Here is a 24,216-nt window from a genome sequence, read left to right as displayed (position 1 = left end):
TTGTCAGTGAAAATCCCATAATATATGTATCGTGGTAATATATATACATTTTGTTTTCTTTTCCAGGTACCCGCTTCATAAATCAAACTCAGAAGACTGCTGTGTAGGTTAGTACCAGTGTCCTTGATTTACATATTTAGTTGGGTTGTTTTTATAGTTCATAGAAGATATATAGACATGTAAGGCTATAGATCTTGGTCACCCCCTCATCTGCCGACTTGGAAACAAACACTATAAACAAACACTGAGTGTCTGTGTGTGTTTGCATCTACCCATGTATGCATGTAGACTGGGGTCCACATTAGGGTCCCTCAGCCACTTTCCACCTTACTTTTTGAGAGGAAGTTCACAGAATCCGGAACTCCACCAGTTCAGCTAGACCAGCCAGCGGGCCAGCAAACGGCGGCAACCCGCCCGTCTGCCTCCCTGGTATAGGGTTGTAGACACTTACCGCTGTGCCCTGCTTTTTATTGTGGGTGGGTGGGTGGGACCCAAGCTCACTCCACGTGCCATAGACCAAGTACTCCACTGCCTGAGCTATCTCTCTCCAGCCCTGGTATTCCATGTGCAATTTCCTTCTCTTTTTTTGCCAATTGGAATTGTTCTTTTGCAAATATAGGTAGCATCATAGTGGACATACTGTTTTATGGCTCTTCAAAATGAGACAGTTTATAAGTATTTTCACTTGATAAATATTCTTAACAGTAAGAGGCTTACTTCTGCATCATAGTAAATATGCTATAAGCTCACTGACCAAGGCTCTTTGCTGGATATTTATTGGTGATAATTTCTTCTGTCACAAACACATGACCCTATCAGAAAATCCCGTAAGTCTGCATCTCTGATGATGTCCTCAGATAAGATCTTCAATTTGGAATGTTTAGATGAATAATGTGCATTTGAGGCATTATGTATTTTATGTAGCCTTGATTATAAGACCTACCCTTGATATAGCAAAGGACAGTCTGCCTGCCAGGGTTTGAATCATGAATGCCACCCCAGCTATTGTAACCCTGGAAAGACACCTGCCTCTCTAAGCCTTGTTTTTCTCTCCTCCTGAATGGAATGAGAACAGGTCCTGTCAGTAGCAGTGGGCATGGTAGGATATAAGTGTAAGTTCAGCACATGGAAACCTGAGCCAAGAAGATAGTGAGTTCAAGGCCAGCCTGAGGTACTTGGTAAGACCTTGTTACCGTTAAAAAGAAAAAGGAGGAGGGCTAGCAGGAAGACGAAGGAGAGGAGGAGAAGGAGCTTGAGTAAGACTTAAATGAAGTAAGCTGTTAAATGACAAAGTGCTTGGGTGTTGTAAGTGAGGATGAGATTTAGCTGTTTTTTTTGTCTCTGTTATATATATGGGATGTGAGAAAGGAGGAAATACAGGCAGAGAAATGCATTATAGCCTCAGACTCCTCCTTAAGAAACCAAATGGCTGACGTTCACTCGGCTTCCACCCTTCTCTCCTGACATCTGCTTTCTGGGGTTCACTCACAGGCAGCAGACCCCACCACACTAGCCTTGAGAACCGGAGAACCTAGGCATTCGGAGGGAGAAGGACTTGGGTTTCATTCCCAGGCCTCTAGGGATGGAGGCATTTAAACCAGGACATCCTGTTTTGACAGATGACACCCTTGCTAGCTTGGGAGCACCAGAGATGGAGTTCCACATGGCTACACCATGCATCATTGCTTGGCACCGCCAGTCTAGACGGTGGAAGCCGCCACTTTGCTGGGCCTTGTTTCCAGTGGCTACGAGGCAACCGTACAGCCACCAAGTGGAGACAGAGCTGCTGCTCTGGGCGCGTGCCACATCAGGACAGTGACAGCCATGGCTGCCACTGCCTTTTCTTTTTAAAGAATGAAGGACTATCGTTCCCATCCACTGATTGTCCTCCCTTATGTTTGCATTTTACAAGTTTTGATGTGCGAGCGTGCGTACGCATGTGCACAGCACCTTGGCTCCCTCGGGAGCCATCCACTTTGTTGCTTGAGACAAGAGTCTCATTGGCCTGAAACACACCAAACCACTGGGGTGGCCAGCCCATAAGCCACAGGGAAGCTTCCTGTTCCTCCCTGTCCAGTGCTGGAGCTATAAATATGTGCCACCATGTCTAGCTTCTCTATTGTGAGTTCTGGGAGGTTGAGCTTGGCTTCTTATGCTTGTAAAACAATCTCTTCATTGACGGAGCTATCTCCCAACCTCTCCGTTTACATTTAAAAAGCTATTTTGTAGTGTCAATTATACTAGAAGCCTAAGATTTTTTTTTAAGTGTCTATAATGACATTTATTTTCCCTGGTGAGTCACCTAATCCTACTCTGAGATGGGTGGGGCGTTAGACCAAATTAGGAGACGTCACAGAAGGATGGGACTCTGCTTTTCTTCTCTTTGTGACCTTGTTCATCTCTGGTACATTGGTCCCCAAGAAGCCTAACCCTTAGAGAGACAGGGATCGTGCCTTACGTGTGCTATGGACCCATGTCACCAAACAGCATAGGACCCAGCCTGAGCATAACAGCTTTTGGGTTTTCCTTATTAAGTTTGAAGTAAGATGAATAAAGTGATGGTGGGTAAACAGAAGGAACAAAACAAAACAAGAGTGAACCTCTGCAAGCCTTCTATTTGTGGCAAAGTGGAAATAATTGTGGCTGCAGCCAAAGGGAGAGGGCGCTCCGCAGTACAGGCAGAAAGACGCGCACTGGCTAAACAAACATCAAAGTGAGCACAAGCGCGTGCCCAGCCTGCCCTTTTGATGTGCCTCGTTTCTTTTCTTAACCCTGTTATGCTTTCCCCCCCTACTAGCAAATTTGCATTTCTTTTAAACTACTTTATAGCTATTTCAGTCTTTCACAAACTGAAGAACTGTCTTTTTGTGAAATCAGAGTGTTCGTTCAAGCTTTGACATTGCAAGAAAGAGACCACTTTTGTTATCAGTGAATTTACTGCTCCTCTCTCTCTCTCTCTCTCTCTCTCTCTCTATCTCTCCTTTGTTTCTTTCTTAAAGGAAAAGGAGACTGGAAGAAGAAAAATAAGTACTTCTGGCAGAATTTTCGAAAGAACCAAAAAGGAATAATGAGACAGACTTCAAAAGGTACAGTGATGTGGCCACAGACCATGGGGTCCGTGGGATCCTCGTGGCTTCAGAATACCCAGAAGTCCTGGCCCCCATGGGCTCCATAACTAGGAATAGCTCATTGCATGGGCCTGCAGAATAGTCAGCTTTTCCGACATTCCTTCCATGACTTCAAGATTTTGACCCCATGAAGTTCTTGAACTCGAAGAGATCGAGATGGAGAGTATCTGGTGGTCCTCTGACAACAGAGACCATGTCTGCAGGCTCCCCTCATACCAGCCTCCCTGCCTTTTCTCGCAAGCTTGCCGAGCACTGACCTCAGAAGGTCAAGGGAATCTTCGAGTTTGTTAGTTTTGGACCCTCGGGTGCATACCCTCCCTTGGAGCCTTTACATTCTTCTGAGCTTCTTGCTCTGTGACAAGGGACAGTTATGGGGTTGTTGCCCCTGGAAACCCTCTGTGGGTCTGACATCATGAGAATTTACCCGGCTGCTCAGTGAAAGGAGCTCTACCCTTTCTCCAATGCCTCGCCTTTGTTTTTGTTTAGATAGCAAATAAATATGTCCTTCCCCGGAGGCTGGGTTATGTAATTTACATTTCTCCCAGTATTCACGAGGAAACCAAGCCATGTCTACTTCCACATTTCTGCCAGACTGAATGGGGTTATCAATAAATGAATGTGTTTTACTGTCAGCCACTGATACTGCCTGTTTGCCATTTACACAATAACATGACCTCTTCCAGGGAAAAATCTCTCCAGTTACTCCCAGCCAGACTCAAGAAACTTGGCCCTGGGTGTTGGCTTCCTCAGCTACACACCTGATTTTTCTGACAGCTCTTGTGTGATTACCTTTCTTAGTTGCTCCCTTTCGGTAGAGACCCAGAATCATCTGTGCTTCCAAATAAACTGCATTCTGACAGAGTCTCACTTAGAAAGGCATGAAGAAAGAAGTCAGGGCCGGAGAGAGGACTCAGGGGTTAAGAACACTTGCTGTTCTTCCAAAGGACCGGAGTTTGGTTCCTAGTATGCATGTCAAGCAGCTACCATTGTATGTAACTCCAGCTCCAGAGATCTGATGTCCTTATCTGGATTCTGTGAGCACCCACGCATAGCATTCATGTATACAGAAACATACACACAGACGTTAATAAAAATAAGTGTTAGAGTTGGGGAGGGGGAAAGGGAGAGAGAGAGGTTAGCAGTTCACCAGTTCACATGGCTTTGTGAAATACCCAACCAGCTCTGCGACACTCAACACAGCAAAATCAGGCTTCTCTCTCTCGGCATCCAGCGAAGCCTTCCGTTTTCTCTAAACTGATTGATTACAAGATGGAAACGAGATGCAGAACACATGGGGAATACAAATCACGAGCCAGGTTCCTCTACTGAGGTTTCCTGGGAGCCTTAAGATAGCTTCCTTAGTCTGTCCCTGCTCACCAAGGGTTTATGAAGCCTTGGCTGAGGTCCTGGCGATACCAGAGGCCACCAGAGTATGTCTGAAGAAAATGAGAGAGAGGAGAGAGAGCAAGGCCAAAAATGTAGCCTCTTTCTGGTGTGCGTGTTAGCTTGCTGCCACCAAGTCCTTTCCCACATGCCGACCAAAGATACAACTCGCCAATGGAGCTCAAATAAGAGGAATAGCAGTGTTTGCTTTGTGGGAGAAGGCCCTTCCTGTATCGATCCGGTGGCCTTCATCTCTAAGTCAGATGATGGCTACCTCTCACATTCTGCAGACCATGTGACTGCAGTCCTTCCAGATATAAATAAATAGCTGTAATACTGGTCTCCCACGAGGTGGACATGCTTAGCATGCGGCTTTATTCGTGTGTTTATCCTGTGCGACCAAGCGGTAACTCAGAGATTCACCAGAGAACTCAGTAGGGAAAGGCAGTTGAGTCAGGCTCAGCGGGCTTGGTTCTGTGGCTTGACCTCCTGTCACAGCAGAGGGTGCTCTTACACAAATACATATGCTTCTCATGCGTCTTTCACATGGTAAAGTACAGAGGATGTTCAACCCAGAGAAGCCTAGGAATGCTTGTCTGGTCAAGTTGGGTGTTTAGAGGAGATTCCTGGCCCACCTGTAACAAGAAATTCCCTGTCAACTGTTTACCATGTCTGGAAGGCCTGTCTCCAAAGTTCCGGTCATTTCAGAGGAGTTGCTTCTGTGGTAACCAGCACAAGTTCTTAGAACACACTGCTTCCCAGACAGACGAGCTTTCAGCTTCCGCAGAAGCAGCCCGGTTCTGTGTATCCCTCCTCCGATCCCTCCATAGCTTGCAAAGTCCACAGCGCACTTGATAAGAGCCCCTCCCTCGCTTGCCCAAGACTCATCTGCATTTATCCGCCTTTAATCCCCAGGAGAAGATGTGGGCTACGTCGCAAGTGAGATAACGATGAGCGACGAGGAGCGGATTCAGCTCATGATGATGGTCAAGGAGAAAATGATCACCATTGAAGAAGCACTCGCTAGGGTAAGACTGAGGGCGCCTGTGACTGCCAGCTGAGCAAATACATGGGGCCATCAGAGGTTGTAGGGATCTCACGGGGCTACTGTGTGTGCGCGCGCGCGCACAGGCGTCTCTATCTGTATCTGTTAACAGGCATCAAAGCCTCATGTATGTATTGGGCTGTTTCTACCCTCTCAACTACATCCTCAACCCCCAAAGGAATATTTTGATGATATTTTAGTAGTCATCAGGTATCTACTTCATCGACTTGATCAAATAAGGTACTTAACCACATTCTATTTGCTTGATACCAGCTTTCCACCCTGTATAAGAAAACATCTGTATTGGTGACAAATTACTTGTCAAAAGTAGCTTAAGGAATGGTTTAATTTTGCTCACAGTTCCAGGGTTCAGTTCATCGCGACAGCATTGGGGGTGGGGTGTGGTCATGGTAGTAGGAGCTTGAGGAAAACGGGGCACGTGTAGGTGGAGTTTCTCTGTCTTGGCAGCCTCTCCCAAATAACCAACAGAGAGACTTAGTATTAATTGCAAACTCTCAGCTGATAGCTCAGGCTTGTTACTAGCTAACGCTTACATTTCAAATTAACCCATATTTCTTATCTACCCTCTGCCACGTAGCAGTCCCTTAGCGTGTTCTTCTTGCTACTCTGTGTCTCTTGACTTCTCAGACTCCACCCTCCTTCTTCCCAGCATTCTCTCTGCCTGGAAAATCCTGCTTAGCTATCAGCCAATCAGCTCTGTATTAACAAGGAGAGCAACACATTTTCACAGTGTACGGAAGGGTTATTCCACAGCAGTCACACTGCATCCATAGGCAAGAGTTAGACAGCCACTAACGTTTGTGCTGGTAATTCACTTTATCTGCTTTATTTTTTCTGCGACCCAAGCCTGTGGGATAGTGGCACCCACATTTAAGCTTGCTTTCTGTATATTATAGAGCTCAGGATCACCTGTCCAGGAGGTGCTCCCACAGTTAAGATGGGCCTTCCCACGTTATTCTTTCTCAAAGAGTTTATCTCCTCCTTTATTATTTAGGCATATGTGTCTGTGTGCGTATATGCCGTGTGTATACAGGATAGAGTTGCATCTCTTGGAGCTGGAGTTATGGGTGGTTGTAAGTTACCTGTTGTGCATGCTAGGAATCAAACTCAGGCCCTCTGAGCGACCAACAAGTGCTCACTACTGAGCCACCCTTTCAGGTCCCCTTACCTGGATCGTTAATGTATTTAAGATAATCGCCGACAGACATGCCCAGGGATCCACATCCGAGACGAGATTCTACATCCTGTGAATTGACCATTAACACTAACCATTACAGAAGGGAAGAATGGAGGAAGGGATGGATAGAGGGAGGGAGGGAGGAAGGAAGGAAGGCGTAAACAAATCACGTAAGGGAAAGGACAGAGACTGACTTTGGAAAGGAAATTTGGCCTCAGAGGTCTGCTCCTAAAGCTACATCTGTGTGAATCAAGAATAAAGTCCTCAGGAGATCAAAAGGCTTGTCAGCTTATAGTTGTCCGGCTAGGTATTTGCTTTGTGTTTTACTTAAAGCTGAAGGTTATCTAGTGACTCCTGAGAGTCAAGGCTAAGGTTAAGTATGGAGTAGAGACCTGGGCCAAACTGACAGGCTCACAGTAATCCCTTTCCACCTGGCGTTTTGTCCCAGCATGCAGGGAGACGGTAGCATTTCAGAAACCATGTATCCTCATAGAAGGATTGGCTCCCCATATTAGTATATGCCCCTGATAATGTGTCAAATATGGAAATGACAAGTGTCAGTGGTAGCAGAATTCTCGGGCCGTATGCTTTTAATGTGATCGGTGTGTGTCCCATCGGCGCTTTGTGGCAGCCGTTTGCTTGTAGTAGTGAGCCTGAGATGGATTCAGTGTCTTCCCCGTTGTCCGAGGGGAGGGGATGAAACAGAGGGGTTCAGTAACCCATCCCAGGGGACCAGCTGTATTTGGTGTCTCTATCCAGGCCTTTACTCTCTAGTCAGTGCTGCCTACCTCCTCCCACATACAGAGGTAAGAGAGAAGACACTCCTAGTTTGCAGTTTTGTTGTGCTTTGAGTGAAGTTAATGAAGTTAGGTTTTGAGTGAAGACTTCGCCACATCCCACGGCACCGGTAAACGCCTGATGTCAGGTTATTTCTGTATTTAACTTGCTTGCTTCATGGAACATAGTATGGTCAACTCTTAAATGGGATCTGAAGCCCAGTGAGATTTCTAGGCAGGGACAGCTTCGATGTCTGAAGCAGTTCATTGTGGCTCCTTCGTGCCGTTTGCAAACCTCCCTGGACCGCCTCGCACACAGCATTCTGAAAGAGCATTCATTTGGTTTTGCTATATTTGCTCCCTTTTCTAGAATAAACTTCATTTCTGTTCTTTGTTTTGTTTTTCGTTAAAGCCAAAACCCTGAGTTTCTAAGCCTACACTTTCAGCAGCTCTGAAGGTTTTTTATTGTCTTAGTTACTCCCTCCCCATGTTCAGGGTCCCTAGTAAATCAATCATATTTGCTAGCTGGTAAAATTGACAGATAGAATGCCAGCCTTGAATGAGAAAGGCAAGGCCTCCGGGTACCTCTACCTCCCTATGCTGGGATGACAGGCACAGATCTCCACACTCAGCTTGTGTGATGCTGGGGATTGAACCCTGGGGCTCGTGCATGCTAGGCAACCGCTCTACTGTTTGAGCTACAACCCCAGCCCTGACCTGGCATCTCTAAAAGTTGGTTTTAGGCATTCACCCTCTGTTATTCAGATGTCTTTGCCCTCCTCCATGGTCCTCTGGGAGGAAGAACATGCTTTTGGATCTATGTGTGCAGAAATACATTGTAGAAAGTTCCTTGACTGCACCCAGGAAAGATGGAGTTTTGGTGTTGCGGAGGGATTGTTGAGTGGAAATCAAGGTTCCGTTTGGAACAGCTGTGTCTGTTGGTCTGTTTTAAAACCTGCAGGCAGGCTTTCATATCCTCTTCTTGTGGTTCTAGAAGGCTTAGCTTTGGCTGGCCCTAGTCAGCATTAACATGGAGAAGTTGTGATTTCTGCTGTGAGTAGGCAGTACATGGTCACTATTTCATTTGCTCTTTCTTTTGTTTCTTTCTTGCTGCAGCTGAAGGAATACGAAGCCCAGCATCGGCAGTCAGCTGCCTTGGACCCTGCCGACTGGCCCGATGGCTCCTATCCGACACTGGATGGCTCGTCCACCTGCAATGTGAGTCTCTGTCCCCGAGCATCTTGATTGCCTGTGCTGATGAGGGTCAGCCTGAGCTCGTTCACCCTTTGTATTTCTTCCTAAGGTCTCTTTCCATAGACTTCTTTACCTGGTGGTGTCTCAGATAAATCAGAATCCCACCATTCAGGTCGGCTTTCTTGGATTTCATTTTGTAATCATGATTCAGTATGCATAGCAAACAATGCTAGCACATGAACCATCTCACGATTCAATATGCAAAGCGAACGATGCTAGCACATGAACCATCTTTTAGTGTTCAAGTCAGCTTCAGTGAGTATGTTCACATTGTGGGCCATGCTCTACTTCCAGAGGCTTCATAGCTTCCCACACACAAGTCTCAGCCGTTAAAATTGCTGCTTCCCCTCCCAGGGCCCTGGCATCCACCTTTGCACTTTGTGTCTTATAGAAGTGGAATTGCTCTGTTGTGTTTGCCCACCATGTATCTGTTTGATCCTAGCACCGCAGATAGATGCTTTTCTACCGCTGTAAGTCACGCTGTATTTAGGTTTACCTGTCTGTCGGTGGACAATTGGGTCATCTCCACCCTTTAGCTGTTGTGAAATGTTGATAAAAACATTAGTCTACCCCATCTGCTGTCATTTCTGTGGAGTTAAGTGTGTGGTTAAAATTCTCAAGGACTATGACAACTTCTGTATGTTTTCCACAGTAACCGAACCATGCTACACTACTGTCTGCAGTGTTCAGGGGTTCCAAATTTTCTTTCTCCCCAACACTTCTTTCTAATTTCTTGATAATTGCCATGAAATGTGTTTTCCATGAAATGCATTTGTGTTTCTGGTTTTCAGTTCCCTAATAATTATCAATGTTGGACATCTTTTTTTCTGTGCTTGTTGGTCACTTGTGTGTCTTGGGGGAAATGTTTATTCAAGGTCTTTGTACTCATGACCTTTTTTTGTTATTTTTTTTTTTTTTTGTTGTTCTTGTTGATTCTTAAAAACAACAACAAAACCCTCTGCTATTATTGGGTCTCAGGCATTTAAAAAAATTCCAAGTATTAATTCTATTTCAGATACATATTTTTAAGTATTTCCTCCCATACCGTGGGTTGCTTTTCACTATGTTGATGGTGTTCTTAAATTTTGAAATTTGGTTATAATCTTTTTCCCCAATTGCTCACATTTTGGGTGTCACATCTGTGTAGTCATTGCAGAAGCAATGTGTTGGCAATGATGGTACTCCACCACCCTGTTTTCCTCTGCTCTTGGTTTTGTAGGTTTTAGTGCTTAAGTTTTTTACCCGTATTGAGTTTGTGGATGTCCAGTTTTCCAAAAACTCTGTCATTTAACCATTGAACGGTCTTGACATCCTTTTTGAAAATTAAGTGACCATCTTCATGGGGGCTGTCTGTCTTGTGTATGACCTACTCTTATACTAGGATCTTACTGTTTTTACTACTGTAGCTTTGCAGTAAAATTTGAAGTTGAAACTTTATTTTTTAATTACGTGTGAGCGTATGTACACATGCGTGCGGTGCCCAGGGAGGCCAGATGGGGGAGCCATACCCCTGGAACTGGAGTTACAGGCAGTTGTGAGCCACCTGACACTGTGTCAGGAATGGAATTTGGTTCATCTGCCAGAGCTAGAAGGGTTCTTAAGCCCCATGTCATCTTTCCAGCCCCTTATTTACTTTTTAAACATTGTTTTAATGATTGGAGGTCACGTGAGATTCCATATAAATTTTAGGGTGGGTTTTTCCATTTCTGTAAAAGTTGCCATTGGGATTCTGGTGAAAATGCCACCAAATCTGTGGGTACACTTGTGTAGTACTGTCATCTGACAGACAGGAATCTTCCAATCCACACACATGGAAGGAACATCGTTTTTAGTTTTCGGTGTACTGTGAGCTTTGCATTTTGATTATGTCTATCCCTGAGTTTTGTGAAGGGAATAATTTTCCTAATTCCCTCAGCCGTCTGTTCAGTACTTTGCATACAAATGCAACTTAATCTCATTACGTTGGGCCTGTTATCTACAACTTTGCTGCTTTTGTTTTCTCTGACTATGTGCATTGACTATGTGCATGGTAGTGTGTGATCTGAGGCTTTCCCCTTCGTAAGATTGCATCACCATCAGCAAGGCTATTTGACTTCTTCCTTTGACACTGGAATGCCTTTCATTATTGATACTATTCTAATATGACCAAAGTAGTATGTTTTAAACTAAGAGTTTCACTATGGCTACAGGAATTGTAGTCTAGAATTTTACTACACAGTGACGTCTTCAAACAATGTGGATCGAGAATGTCGGGAGTTCCCTTGTGTTATATCTTATAGAACTGTTTTGTTTGCCATGTTACATCCTAACATTAGGAAACCCACCCTTCACCCATGACCTTAGGCAACTGTCTATGCCCTATACAACCAGTCTTTCTGTAATGAACTTCTTTATAAGATCTTTTTTGTTCGATTACATGTTTTGTAAAAAGCCCGATGCTTCTTTATTTTGTATAAGATAAATTCCATACTTTACGGCACATCCAAGGCCCTGTGTGATCTGGCCTTGATCATTTTCTCTGATCTCATCTTTTACTCCCACACCCAGTGCCCTTTTATTCCAGCCACACTGGTCAACATACTCATTACTGAACAAACCTTGGGCTTTTCATATTTCTGAGTTTAACCCACGCAATTTTTTTTTTAACCTAAAATGTGTCTTCTATTTTTTTTTTTCCCCTGCTGAAAACGTTTGCATTCTTCATGGCGAAGCTCAGTTTTTAACTTCCTCTATAAAACTTCCCTTAGCCTCCACAACACATTTATTGCTTCCTTTTTCATGCTTTTGTTGAGGCAGATTTAATACATCAGCCCTAAGCAGTTATCCTAGAGTATGAGAAATTGTGGTGCCTCTCTTAGCCTCCCTGGAAACGGCAGGCCCGTAGAGCCAGGTGGACATGCTATGCTCTTCGCCTCTGCAGGAGTACCTAGCCCATCGTCCAGCCCAGCTACGCAGAGCTTTACCAAGCATTCATTCTCCTGTAGCAGCAGGCTTGGAGGTCTTGCTACAGATTGAGTCTTGACTTTACCTTGTGTCCAAGCAACAAATGGTAGCTTATCAGAAGCAAATAACCCCTTTCACTACCTTCTTCTTCCCAGTTTCCAGAACAAACACTAGGTTTCCATTGCCCCAAAGGACTGTGAATTTGAAAGCCATGCCTGGTTTGCTGATAGACCACATTTATGCTAATAAATGTGTCTCAGGCTAGCCAGCCTTGGGTCCTGAGACTATGAGGTCATCAGGGAACCACGTCCATGGTTTTGAATATGACTCTGGCTCTCTCATCCCAAATGGGAAAGACTAGGACATGTGTATCACAAATCCAATTTGAATCATGGAGAATAAATAGAGCAACTCAAGATGGATGTGATTCACACTCAAACTGAGAGAAGACAAAGACTCAGCTGCCCATAGCGGAGCCTGTAGTATCATCAAGGCCACCGTGTACTGTCCTGATCTATCCGTCTAATTCAAGGACAAGCTTGATTTTGTCCATTCAGAGAAACAGGGTTGTCACACGCTTTGACTGCAAGCAGTGAGTCTTGTGCCATCTAAGAAAGAAGTTAACGTGTGCTAAGTTCTGTGGGCATTTTGTACAAGATGCCGGGGAAGCATTATTTCATTGGTGTTGGCTTGTCAAGCACCTTTAAGGGGGTCCGTGAGAACCATCGCCTACCTGTAAACCGTCAGTATGTAAGCACCAGGCATTTTGCTCTCTTAGATGTCTCATCGGGGAAATATATATATGGAGGCTTGATCTGAAGCAGGCGTAGCGCTAGCTCTTCAGGCTGCAAAGGTGAATGAGAAAGAGAGGCCCTGCCTTGACAGAGCTTACACTTTAGTGTGGATGTTAAAATCACACTCTTGTTTGCACACACACACACACACACACAAATCCAGGGTGCCAGACACACAGTTCCACTAGTAACTTCTCGCCAACCGTTCCTTTCCAGATGGCCCCCAAATAAATGCGCTCTATCATAATCCCATGAAGGGCCAAGAATTCCACACACTCCCTCCACATAGAGCACTGTCTTCAGGAAACCGTAAAGAATGACTTCTCTAGTCAAGCCTCGTGTGCAGAACTATAACCAACGAGAGTTGTTGTCCCGGAAGTCTGCTTGAACTTGGTTGCGGTCCTGACTTGCCGCTCTTACCCCGATTTGATCCTTGCCTGTGTTTTGAAGGAGACTGAGATCAACAAACCCCCACCCCCCAAATAGTCCATCACTGTTCTGAAATTGCCTCCACCACAGGGCTGTTAATGTCAGATAATCTGCATTGGAGATACACCCCCACCCGTCCGACATCCGAAATTAGACCATTTTCAGTTTTCTATTGATTCCTTTCTATACGGAGATGTAAATAGCTCACTGGTCATAGTTGGGAATGCCCAGACCTTAAAAGTGCCAGGGGATCATAAGGCCTTTGTCACCAAACCTCAATGCCTATATTGATGCCTGACACGCCTGAGGATGTCATTTACACTGATTTCATAGGCTCCTCTGCCCCCACAGCTGACATTAGATAATTGCCTCATAAGAAACCCGTATGCGCATTCCTGGTCTCTAAGAGTATAGAGTCCTAAAGATAGTTATCAGGGCAAGTGAGAAATCCCTTTCTTCTTGCCAGAGAAGCATCTGTTCTGTGCTGGATTCCCGTTAATAATGAACTTCTGTTGTCCACGTTGGACTATTTACAAGGGGCTCTGCTTAAGAATCTAATTTTATTCCTTCTTATATAGCTGGATGTTTACTTAAATATTTTTCTTTTAATTTATTTTGGCAATTGTTTCCCCCACGTGCTTCCTGCCAGGTGGAAGGTTATAAGAATTGTCATTCGCGGCTGTCACTTTTGTGCCATCAGGTTCAGCGTGCCACCCTGTTAAGAATGCACTTAAGGGACTGGAGAGGTGGATGAGCAGTTAAGAGCCCATGCCACTCTTCCAGAGGCCCCAAGTTCAGTTCCCAGCAGCTGCATCCAGTTAGTGGTTATTGCCTGTGACCCAGCTCCAGGGGATCTGACACACACACACACATACACTCACATACACCACACACACTACACACACACACACACCACAATACACCACACATACACCACACATACACACCATACATACACACACACATACACATACACACACACATACACACACATATACACCACACATACACACACACACATACACACACACCACACACACACCACACATACACACACACATACACACCCACACACATACACACACATACACCACACATACACACACACACACACCACAATACACCACACATACACACCATACATACACACACACATACACATACACACACACATACACACACATATACACCACACATACACACACACCACACACACACACCACACATACACACACACACATACACACACACACCACACACACCACACACATACACACACCACACACAAATAATGTGTTACTTAAATTATTTCAAATCGATCAGAATGTGCAAAGCGAAGTTAAAGCCTGTGCCTGTGATAGTGCCCAGGGCTCGCGGAGTGCTGTAAACCTGTATTATGTATACACCTTGGTTGCTTCACACCATGTAAAATGTTATAGAGAAATTTGGAATCATGTTTCTGAGGCAGGGTCCTTCATAGGGTGAAGAATCTGTTGTTTTGTGAATCAAGTCATCGTGTCTGAGGCACACGCCCACATTTGAGTCTGAGTTGGGAGAGATCTAGGTACAGGACATTGTAGGGTCCAGACTCGGCCTTTGTAATTCCTCACATCCGGGAATTTGTTTCTCCCTAGCCTTTCATTCCATCTATAAATATGACTACTAACCTGGTTTGAGGTTCAGGAGAGCCATGTGGGTGGACTGTTTCCAAAATGTGAAGAGCAAAGAGACAGAATGCGAATGCCATGCGGCCTCTCCTGACGATGCTATTTTAAGTGTCGATGGAGGACTTTCAAGGAGCGTCTGCACTAAAGTATGCCCTCAGCATGCTATGTTTGGGCTGGGATCCGTGGAAGCTTTGGAAATATTCTAAAATTATAAGCCACAGAATTTCACTGGCTGGGTTTAACTCAGGTGGTTTTGTTGCTTTTTTTTTTTTTTTTAAACGTAGCAGTAAGGCTAGAACCGAAGACCTTTTGTGTGCCGAACAAACACCCTGCCCCTTGCACCACCCTGGCAGCCCATGGGGCCATGATTTCAAAGTCATTATATGTCCCATCAACAGGCATTGTCTCTAAGCCAGAAAAGTCAGACTTGATGTTAGGAGAGGGGAACCTATACGAGATCTTTCTAGACCATCATCAGCTGCTTTGGTGTTAGCTGAAAGAAAGGAGAGCAGCCCATATAGGTGTTCATATCAGTTCTGATAGCAAATGGCCTGATTCTGCTATGGAGAAGAGCTGGCTAACAATGTAACAACACTGTACAACTGGCCTGCCCTGAGTCAGTCACGTTTTTAGACTTTGGGGGAACAGAGTGACAGCATTATTCTAGCATATACGATATCCTTTTAGAGTCCAGAGTGTGCCCTTCTGGGTTGAATCTCCCCTCCTCTTCCTCTCCCTCTTCCCATGGGCTTATTTTTTTCTTTCTCAGCTCCTGAGATCAAGCAACCCTCCTCCCTCAGCTCCCAAGTATCTTTGACAACAGGTGTGTGCCCTCTTGTTTAACATCTACCTGGGATATTTTTAATAGTGTTAGCTGGACCTGAACTCGAGGTGACTGGACCTGTGCGTCAGTTCTTAATTCCGCTTACAAAATATGAGTGTACCCGTTTCACTTGTGAGCAGGAAGAAAGCGAAACAAGGCTTAGCAATAGTTACCAGAGGTCATTTATGTTTCAATTGGGGCAGGCATCCCCCATTCTTTGAAGTGCTGGGGGTCGAACCCTGGGCCTTTTACATGCTGGGCAAGAATGTTACTGTTGACCATTGACCGTGTTTCTACTAAGCTGTTCTTCATACCTTGCTGAGTTACATAGCCGCCCCACCCCCACCCGCATTAGCCCTCCTTGGAATCTTTCTAAATGTAACTATGTTTATGAAAAAGACAGCAATAACAAGAAGAATTGTTACTGTTTTTGGCCTTTTAAAGACATCCTCGGAGCAGTTTGGAAGACTATGCTGCCTTTTACAAATAATTTCAGTGAAATTTCAGTTTGTTTAGCCGAGTGAGAAAATATAGGAAGAAATAGTACCCTTATAATTCTATCTGTGGCTTTGGAACCAAAGTAATAGGCAAATAGGACCTTTCAAGTTCGTATTTTAGAAGAAATAGCTCCCTCGATTTCCATTTTAGAGCAAGAAAGGAGGCAAGAGCAATCCAGTGGGAAAACATACATATGAAGTGTTATTTAGAGAAGGAGAGGGAGGGAGAGGGAGGAAGAGGGGGGTAGGGAGAGGGGATGGGGTACAGTGCCATGATGGCTATGCGCAGCTCAGAGAACACCTTTCAGGAAGTTAGTCCTTGGCTTCCCCTTCTAAGCAGTCTCTCCTGTTTGGGCTTCTGCAGGCTTACTGACATCAGAGTTTCCAGGTGATCCTCCATCTTAATGTCGAACCCTGGGCTCGACATTTGCGGCTGAATCACAGCCGCAAATCACCACCTGTAGCCTTTTATGTGGGTTACGAGCGTCGAACTTAGTTCCTACGGCTTGTGTGGTTAGAACTTTAACCGGCTGAGCTATCTCCCTACTCCCTACCCCTGCAGTGAGAGGCTTTTTTTTTTTTTTATTTTATTTTGAGAATTAAGAATTTGCTCCAAATTCCAAGTAAGCTGAGAGTGTTGTCTGAGATGACTTCCTGTTGTTCATTCCCCACTTCCTGGTTTACTCAACACTGTCCCCTCCTATTCCCAGCCTTCTCCCTGGGACCAGGGCCAAAGTCTGAGGCATGTACTTCATGAGTCCCTTAGGATCAGCATGGAGAAATGAAGTTAGACATGGAGGTGATTGCCTCCACCGGCCTCCGGAAGCCAGCATTCACCCAGGGTGGGAGCCGGGCTTGGTAAACTCAGTCTGGAGCCAGACCGGGGTCCCGATGCCACTCAGCTATCAGCTGTGCCTCTGTGGCAGGCCAGCCACTCCTGCCGGCCCTTGTGAGGGTTGTGAGGGTTAGTGGCACAGAGCAGTAAATCCCCAACGGGTGCCATCTTTTGTCACTCCATGGGCAGATCATCTGTCCTTTCCACTGGCTGTCATCCTTGAAGTCCCAGAGCCCCCCCCCCCCATCAAATGCTATTTCTGTACATGCCACTATGTGTACCTGTCGGTAACACAGCTGGAAAAAGCTTACCACGAGAATGCCTGCTGCCTCTGCCCCATTCTTACCCGACGCATGCACACTTGGTTTTCTGCCGCGGTGTGCATTGCTTTGTCAGTGGATGTAGGAGACGCTCTGGCATGATTTCGGTGCCCACGTGTGAAGAGTGAGCCATTCACTGTGTGGAAATGACCATTCAGGTGATCGGATTGACCATGCGGTTTGGCATTCTCACCACAGGCCCAGAAATAGCTAGAAGGTGGGGGTCTTTGCAAGTTAACCAGGGACATCGTTGCTTTCATTTGCTTGCCCAATTACAGGTAGTTGAAAGGGCCCGTGGACCCTCCTCAATGTATCAAGGGCTGCATGGATACAAATAAAAGAGAAACTGCCCAAGTGAGAGGTAACCTAGGGGTATCTCTCTTAGAAGAGATTTTTAACTTGATAGCCTTCTAATACAGTTTGGTTTGTTGTTTCTTTTATCAGGTTGAACCCTATACAGTTAGAGATACAGATAGCTTCTGACCTATAAAAATGCAGTTTCATTTGTCCAGTTTAATACGTGACTACCAAATGAGATATGCCACATTTCTTTTACTAGCTGATTATATCTGAGTGCAGATACCCTCCGATTTGGGTCAGGGTTTGGCATTTCCATTTGCAATAGCACTTCCTTACTTTGCTGGAGGGAGCAGCCCCAGGCAGTTTGAAGATAAAGAGGATGTCGGCCATTGTCTAGTGTTATTGATTCGTCACATCTCTGCCCTTCATTAAGTCGTTTGCACCAGTGCCAAGCCTTCTTTATTGGGCCACAAGGCCTCCTTGTGGTTCATGAACAGGATCCAATAAGCTGGCTCCAAAGCCGGCTCACTGAAGTCATAGGCCGCCCATCACTTGTTTGTAGTGCGTTTGAACTCTGTCATCACAGTCCCACTATTATATCCAAACTCTCAGAACTACAGGCAGCTGCAGACAATGACACTCATTTGGGAAGCAAAACTAACTAAATAAAATTGTGTGGGTTCGGGGGGGGGGGGGGATTGAACCCAGGCCTTTCAACAGGGAAGCGATATTTAACACACCCAAATTCTAATCCTACAGGATAACAGCCATTGACAGTGTCCCTCTGTTCTCTGCTGTGTGCACTTTCTCTCCTCGATGCCACACCACACCCTCCGATGGGCCGATGTTGTACTGTCAGTTCTATAAAGCTAATAGCTTTGCACAATTGGTTCCTAAAACCGTGTGATTCATCTCTTGCTCCGTTGCCCATTTGGCCCAGTGTGTAGATGAAGGAGTGCCATCTTGAGCATTCCTTTAATAGCCCACTGGGCAAACATTCATTGAGGTCATTGAGGCTCTACCATGCACCAGTTTTAAAGACGGCGAGTTGTGGTTGGGAAAAGGAGACAGGCGAATGAATAGTGTGGTTGTGACCGTGGGGAATAGACCTACAGATGGCATGCACATACAGGAAGTCCCGTTATACCCTTAGAAGCCTTCCCAGCAAAGGTGAATGATACTGAATGGTTCTCCAGGAGATAAAAGAGAAGTGGGTGTCAGGTAAAGGAGGCCACAGGGCTCAAGAGAAGAGCTGGGTAGGTATTCAGGATGAGGTAGTAGGAGAAAATGGACTTGTGTGTTAAGAAGCTTTTACTTTGTTTGCATTTTGACTATGAGGGTGCACATTCGGTTCTCAGTTCCTTTATTAACAAATACATTCTGTAGCGGGCTTTGGCTTTTTATTTTCCCATGTTAGTTATTTTTAAAGTTGTGTCATCCGTGCATGTCCTCTTGTCTTTGAGGTCTCATTTAGTTAAATTGGTGACCTTATTAAATCATTTGAAAAATTTAAAATGTTATGTGTTTCAGTGTTTGTCTATGCCATTGGCGTGCCTGGTACCCAAGGAGGCCAGGAGAGGGCACCACATCCCTTGAAACTGCAATTGTTATCTGCCACATGGATGCTGAGAACAAAACCTGGGTTCTCTACAGGAAGAGCAAGTGCACTTAACTGCTAAACCATCACTGAAGCTCCTTAAATTACTTCACATAGCGGAACAACTAGGCTTTCCAGCCTTACTCTGCTGTTGTCTCCTGGCAAAGATGAAGGTCAAAAAGCTACATCCATTTGTTTTGCAAAGCTTTTAGGTTCCTCGCTCTTCCGACCTACTTCCTTTTTCCTACTTGTCATCCGTTGTATTTGGTTGAGTGACTGGCATGCCTTTTTTCCAGCTTGATCATGCTGGGGTGGCTCTAATCACTTTTTTCCACTTGCCCTGATATAAGTGGCATTGCTACCCGACTGTGTGCCATGCTGTGTAACAGTAGGTTTCCCCCTACCACAACCCCGGCTGAGGTCTTCATTGTGTGGCCCGTTTGTGTTCATTGTTGCTATAGCGTGATGGACAGGCTGGAGAAGTGATAGGATGTGGCGGCCATGGAGATTCCTGCACTGTGTGCTCCCTCCCTCCCTCCCTCCCTCTCTCTCTTTCTTTCTCTCTCTCTCTCTCTCCCCCCCCCCCAGGCTACATTAAGTGGGGCCTGTCACAATTTGTACTAGTGGGTTCATGCCTTCAGTTCATTCATGTCTCCAATTGTAGTGAGTTCTACAGGTTTAATATTGATCAAGCATCTTCATGATCAATACCCAATTCCGTTTCCACTGTCACGAGAGAGAAAGGCGCCGTGAACATTGTTTCTTTCCAGATTGGTGCTTGTGACAGACTTCTCTGCTGTTTGCTAGGCTGGAGTTTGAAGGGAACCTTTGGTGGTTTGTCTCTTTACCTTGAGCACGCAGTGTGTACATGTTGATGAGTGTTCCTTTCCTTGTTAATGGTGGAATATATTCTCCTGCGTTTTAGTAAGAGTTTTGGCAGAGGACGCTGTCCATTCTGTTTATTGTTGTGAGCAGTCATCCATGCAGTGGTTCAGGGCTCAGCAATTGTGTTCTGATGGTTTTGCTAATTCAGTGAGCACAGACAACTTCCCCAGTGCTAATGATCTTTGTTGTTCTTTGTGTTTTTAGATAGTCATACAGTCTGGATGCTATAGCTTGGAACTTGAATCAAAGTTACCTCTTATTCATTCTATAGACAAACCCAAAGTTATGGTAGGGATATATAGGTTATGACTTCTGGAGTGACATGGGCTCACCTCCTAGCCTGGCGGCAGAGGTGGGTGTCCACCCTCTGTTTTTCGGTGGTTACTAGATTCCTTGGGTTTTCTGTATTTCTCCATCACCATGCGCCCAGGCAGAGTTGTTAGACAGCCCTGTCCTGAGAAGTCACTGTGCCTGAACCATGAGTCAGTAGTCTGAGATGCCAGAGTTAATGTGACTTTGCAACACACCCAGTCCCCGTGGAGACTTACCACTTCGGGGAATGAACAGTGGACTTTCCAACGCATGTGTGACTGCCCTAGTTGGCAGTGCTGCTCTGAGTCAGCCTTATCCACGGCACGAAGCTATCTGAGAACTGGGAATGAGGGGAATGGGTTTTGCTAGAACCTTCAGTGTGCCTCACATCATTGACTTGCACCTCCAGCCTCTTCCAAGGTAAGTGCGCTGCTGCGGTGGGCTTTCCTGGCTCTTGTTAGGATCACCGTGACCTTGGGCTACTTCATATAAACAGTCCCCTGACCTATGGGCAGGATGACATCATGCAGAAATGTCACCCAAGACTTTACATTTGGAAAGGAAGTCAGGGACATTGTAGATTTGGAGTGGGGGGGCATCTTGTGCCTATAGTCTCCCTAGACTTAGTGACTCTTGAGATCTGTCCCCACCCCCTTGGGAGAAAGAAGGTGGCAACATTATTTTGAGGGTGGTTAAAAGTATTTCCATCTTCTTGAGTTTAGGAAACAGACTAGAATGTGCTGCAAAAGGTAATATCCATTTGTGTTCCTTTGGGCCCTCTATTAATTTTTAAAGTTTTTAAAATGTATTAAGTGCTGACAGCCTTAACCGTCCCCCCAAGGGATGGTAATATTACCTCAAATTCCCACATACTTTTTCCAAGTAAAAGTCTCCTATAATTATCTTCTCTTCTTCTGCCTCCTCCTCCTCCTCCCTTTTCCTCAACTTTGGTGACAACTAGTTAATTTTGAAGCTGCCAGAGCGATTATTTCAGTGTTGCGCGGTACCTCTGGGAGGCGAATGGAATCTCATCAACTTTTTCCATCTGCTGACAAAATTCTCCTAATTTCAGAGGGCAATGATGTCACCCTTTAACAAGCAAAATATTCCTTGCTAAACAGATGGGTCTCCTCGCCTGACTTCTTGGTAATGCAGTGGGAGGCAGGGTACCACGTGCATCATGTTCTATCTAGCCGTAAGCTTTAGATTGAACAGGATTGCTCTGAACTCGGCAAGACTAATTTTTTTTGTAAACACAAGCATTACCATGATAACAGTGACCCAAAAGTCCCTGTCATGACTGGACACGGCTTAGTCCTCAAGTGCTGGGAAAATCTTCATTGTACTCAGGCAGAGCCAGAATGCGGCCCTAAGGTAGGGTGGGACCCTGAGTGCATCACTTCTTGGACCACGGAGGGAGACCAGGCATGGTGGAGAGATGATGAAATCCAGCTTGGAGAAGAGGAAGGCAGAGGCTGTTGTTGATTGATGTCACATGCTGTTTATAAAACTGCATCCGACGAGCTCTGTTTTGTCCAGCTAGATAGGCCAGCATCTGAGGTCGGAGTGGATAGGGAAATACAGCTTTGGGGCCATCTCAGTGCTAACCTCTAGGTCATGTAGGAACACGGATGTGCCCCCCCCAAGTGCATGACAAGTGTTAACAACCCACTAAAGCGTGTCTCAGTTTCTCTAGCTGAGATGTGCAGGACTCCTTTTCTGTGTTCCAGGGGTGATGCCAACACTCCTAACCTGTGTTCTCATCATATTTCAGAGCTTCCTGTGGGCTTTTCCTGCCCGTGTTCTCTTCTCTCATAACGTTTCTAACTTTAGGGGATCCTCCTTAGTCATGTTGGCCCTGCTTGCTCTTCTGAATGCCATCAGCACGTGTGTGTGTTTGTTTGTTCGTTCGTTCATTCGTTCATTCATTCATTCATTCATTCCAGTCAAGAAATAGTGAAGTAGTAGTGTCAAGATAGATTGGATTCTTATTTATCCAAGTGGAAAAAGAAATACAATGCTTGGAACTGGCAATAGTGATGAATATAGTTAGGACAACACATTTCTTCAGAACAAGTTGTAATGTGTGTCAAAAGTCTTGCCATTCTGAAACCTAATATCAGTTCAGAGAAAAAGACTGTGTTAGACACGTTAATAAATTTGCTGCGGTATGCATCTGAGTCGGTTTGTGTTGGACATTCCAATGTCTGATGACAGGCACATTGAGTAAATAACAACATACTTCTGTGACGGAATGTTGTTGAATCACAGTATGTTGGTGTATTCTGTTGGTAGAGTATTTGTTGACATGGGAATGTTTTCTGGTTGCTTCTTAAAAAGTGGGTTTTTGAAACCGTTTGAGAGGCATATGTGGAGAGTGCCAGAGTTTCCCTAAAGAAAGCCACAAGAGAAAAGAGAGGGGTGGAATCCTCCTCACTGACAGAAGAAAGTGATGGTCAGCTATTCTGTTTAATCCCTTTATGTCACTGGGATTAGATATTTATGTGGCTTGGGGTTGGAATTGATAGGCATAAATCAAAACACTACCAATTTTTCTGAATATGTGGGTGCAGATCATTTTTTTCTGTGTATTTTTGCTTTTTGCAGAGTTTTAATTGTTAAATATATGGCATGTGAAATAGATAGTAAATGTTGCTAAGCAGAGTCCCATAGGTGCTTGCGACTATGGTCATTGTCATTGTGAAATTCAGTGAGGGACCAGATACTCAATACAATAATGAAGGCATGCATGCTGAGTCTCTAGCTCAGGGATTCTCAACTCTGCTAATGCTGTGACCTTTGATAATACTTGCTCATGTTGTGGTGACCCCCAACCATAAGCTTATTTCATGGCTACGTCATAGCTGTAATTTTGCTACTGCTACGAATCGTAATGTAAATATCTGACATGCAGGTTATCTGACATGCAACCCCTGTGAGGGTTGCAACCCACGGGTTGAGGAGCACTGAGGTTTGTCTAGGTTGCTGTGCAGCCACATAGGCTAAGGCAGTGACAGGCAAGGTCAGAAGTACCCCCGGATGGCAAACAGAGCCATTGTAAGAAGAGGGCGCAGCCAGGGCACTGATGTGTGAGCACTCAGGAGGGTGAGGCTCTTGAGTTGCTCTAAGGAGGTAAGGGATGAGAAGCGGCTACTCTGGGGGACCCTTAGCGGGGCATCTGAATAGTGGAGCAGACCACCCTCAAACTGGGAAGAAAGGGATGGGATGCGAACACACAGTTCTATAGCCCACGGCAAGGCCTTGGCTGCCTGTCTGAAGACCCAACGAATAGCGTAGAGTTCAGATGTTCCTAATGTGACTTTGAGCCAGCTTGTACACCCGCTGTGTTCAGGTGGGTTCAAGTCTGCTGTTGGGAGAGCAAGACCCCCTACACACACACACACACACACACACACACACACCAATACAAGACTATCTGAGTTCATTTTTCCAGAAGCAAGAATTTTCTCAAGCCACTCTAGCCTAGTCTGCATTTCAGACGTTCTCCCTGATGCGGTTTGAAGCCTGGGAACTGAGGGCTGGGGCTAAGGAGTCTAAACATCTTCATTCCTTGTTGAGTACATAAGTATTTATGGAGGGCCTGTGGCAGGTAGACACTCTGCTAATGGGTTGCTGTAAACAGCTCCGTGTATTCAAGCCACGAGGCCAGGGCCCTGTCCCTAGAGCGGTTCCTGTCTTCTGGAAGGTAAATCCCTGTTGAGTCCCACATGGAGCCCATTATTTCTGTCAATGGCAGGCTTGTCCTCTGAGAGTCGGGGGCAGAGGTATGGAGGGAGGTGTAAAGTCAGCTGTCTTGTACTCCCTCTTAGAAGACCCCAAGGGGCAGGCCATGGGTGGATTGGTGGGTGTGTTGGGAGGCGAGTCAGAAAGTTGTCTTCCCTCTACCCTCTTCACAGTGTTCCATTGACCCAGGGCTTCCCGCTCTGCCAGGCAGCAGGCTCCATCCACACGGAGTCGCCTGTACTTCCATGAGAGAAGTTACCACACATGCCTAAGGCTGCCCACCTTC

At 45.5% G+C, this 24,216-nt stretch overlaps 1 protein-coding gene across 1 annotated transcript in view; it reads left to right on the top strand.

The window, feature by feature from the left end:
* The window catches only part of Sash1 (SAM and SH3 domain containing 1), an 849,046-nt gene that overhangs the window by 787,940 nt on the left and 36,890 nt on the right, over nt 1-24,216 (top strand). The window contains exons 5-8 of the mRNA XM_051206030.1: nt 67-107; nt 3,000-3,086; nt 5,427-5,539; nt 8,647-8,748. Coding sequence (XP_051061987.1) covers nt 67-107; nt 3,000-3,086; nt 5,427-5,539; nt 8,647-8,748 — 343 coding nt within the window. The remainder of the gene's footprint in view (nt 1-66; nt 108-2,999; nt 3,087-5,426; nt 5,540-8,646; nt 8,749-24,216) is intronic.

Source organism: Phodopus roborovskii, unplaced genomic scaffold (assembly GCF_943737965.1).
Source record: "Phodopus roborovskii unplaced genomic scaffold, PHOROB, whole genome shotgun sequence".
Lineage (NCBI taxonomy): Eukaryota > Metazoa > Chordata > Mammalia > Rodentia > Cricetidae > Phodopus > Phodopus roborovskii.
This window is presented reverse-complemented; position numbering and strand designations above follow the sequence as displayed.